The 2,281-nt window shown below is 43.0% G+C and overlaps 1 gene segment (V, D, J or C); it reads right to left on the reverse strand.

Annotated features, from left to right (window-relative positions):
- Positions 1-166: 166 nt before the first annotated feature.
- LOC101653621 lies at positions 167-687 on the reverse strand. The segment is given in 2 exon segments: positions 167-501; positions 642-687. Coding segments are annotated over 2 exon segments (381 nt in total).
- Positions 688-2,281: the final 1,594 nt, after the last annotated feature.

The raw sequence follows: 2,281 nt of genomic DNA on the forward strand, positions 1-2,281 counted from the left end.
GAGACACACACCCCTGAATCATTGAACTGAGTCAGAGACACACACCCCTGAATCATTGAACTGAGTCAGAGACACACACCCCTGAATCATTGAACGAATCAGACACACACACCCCTGAATCATTGAACTGAATCAGTGACACACACCCCTGCCCCACCTGTGCAGCTCAGAGTTTGTGCTCGGCTCCCCCTGCAGCTCCTGTCACTGTGTCACTCAGCACACAGTAGTACACAGCCGAGTCTGACTCTTGCACTGCGGCTTTCTCCAGGTGGAAGGAAGATGTTTCTTTCTTGTATGTGGCTTCAAAGCCTTTGTTACGTCCCTTCTCATCAGCCTTGGTGGCTTTCAGAAGAAGCTGGAGACCTTCATTGGGATATTGAACGTACCAGAAAAGACTCGGGTACCCAGTAGAAGTATAGGAGCAGTTCAGCATCAGATAGATCCCTTCAGAGAGGGTCACTTGGCCTTCTGTCTGGGTCACTGTGTTTCCATTGCTTCCTCCTGAAAAAAATAATGATGATGATGGTCTTTAGTTACATGGTCTACAATCTGGCTCTGCCCTTTGAAGAAAAATGCTGTTAAAAATTATGCTAAAATAATAGAGCAAAAGTCTCTAAGCTGTTAACAGTCAGCTTTCTTACCAAGTAAGAAGAAGAGTACAATCACTGATCCTGGAGAAGAGCTCATTTTAAACCCTCTGTTGTTCTTGAGTTTTGCCTGCTTAGTGGGAGGCAAGGTTTAAGTCTCACATAGTGAAAGGCTGAGTGTGACGCCCAGAATTTAAGCAAGGATTAGGTACCTGTTAGGAAAATGCACCCCCTGGTGGACAACACTAAACTTGACGGGAGGTTTTCCTGTTATCCTCCCCAAAGCTAGACCTATGTCTTAACCTCTGGCCCTTTTAGTATAGCTGTTAGCTGTTAGAGGGTCCTTTGTGAATACAAAGACGTACTAGTATGTTCATTAGCTGATTTTTCCCAACCACACTGACCTACATGGAACCTCCATGCTATGACATTTCTGAAAAAGTTTTGATTTTATTGTACTTTCTAATTTAGCCATTTGCATGACTTTTGGATCCATTGAAATATCATATAAGTAAATGTAATTATAAAGCCTTAAATATTCATCTCTTTTACAAAGATCAACACAAAGACAAAGGTGAAAGACTTCCCAATTGTCCAACTTTTCCAAACTACCATGCCGCACCCTCATCCTTAACTTCAACTCCTCCTTCTCCTCACCACTCTCCCTCCTGCTTTGGGTCCTTTATTGTACTGCAATATCTTACAGAACTCATCAATCACAAAAGAAATGACTCCTTTAATTTTAGAAGCTGCAAAGTCTCAAATCTGTGAGTCAGACCCACGCTGGAGGTTTCTCATGACTCGTGTGGCTGCAGAGGCTGATGAACCCAAATGGACAGGTCATCATGACAGGCTGTTGGGAGCTGGAGACTCGGGCAAGGTAGGTTACCAGCTCAACAACCAAAGGTCAGATGAGACGGAGCCAAATGCAAGACCCAGACTACGAGTATGATCTTTATCGGAGCACTCATATATTTGAAATGCAAACCAGACCCTCAAGGAAGCTCATCTTACTTGAGCAAGATGGTGCAAGCATGTGACATGAATAGCAGTTTTAAGGGGGAAGGCTGGCATATGGATAATGGCTTAAGTCACACCTTCTAGTAAGATAGTGAGTCAAGATGTATCCCACACTAATCCTATCTCATGAGCATGATAGAAAACTCATTCCCAAATGATACTCTAACCATAATAAGCAAAGAGGCTAGGATTTACAACCAATCACAAAATGGAGGATAACTACATCAGATCACAGAATGAAGGACAATGACATCATTCCACAGCATTGCATAACTGCCAAGCCAAGTTGATGCACAACCTTAATCTTCACACATTCCACACACCTTTTTGCATTAGTAAGTTGTCCGATTGCCTTGGTGGACCACAGAACCTTATTTAAGTCCCACCCAGTAACTGTGCAGGAGTCACAAAGACTATGGATTTGTTGTTGTGATGGTGGTTGTGGTTGCTGTTAGGTGTCATCAAGTCAGTTTTGACTCATAAGGACCCTAAGTGCAACAGAATGAAATGCTGCCCATTCCTGCGCCATCCCCATAGTTGTTATATTTGAGTCTATTATCACAGTCATTGTATCAATCCATCTACTTAAGGATTTTCCTCTTCTTTACTGACCCTTTAGCTTAGCAAGCATGATGTCCTTCTTCAAGAACTGGTCTCTCAGAATACAATGCCTA

The sequence above is a fragment of the Echinops telfairi genome, unplaced genomic scaffold (genome assembly GCF_000313985.2).
Source record: "Echinops telfairi isolate 266 unplaced genomic scaffold, ASM31398v2 ScPeMD7_18;HRSCAF=68, whole genome shotgun sequence".
Taxonomy (NCBI): Eukaryota; Metazoa; Chordata; class Mammalia; order Afrosoricida; family Tenrecidae; genus Echinops; species Echinops telfairi.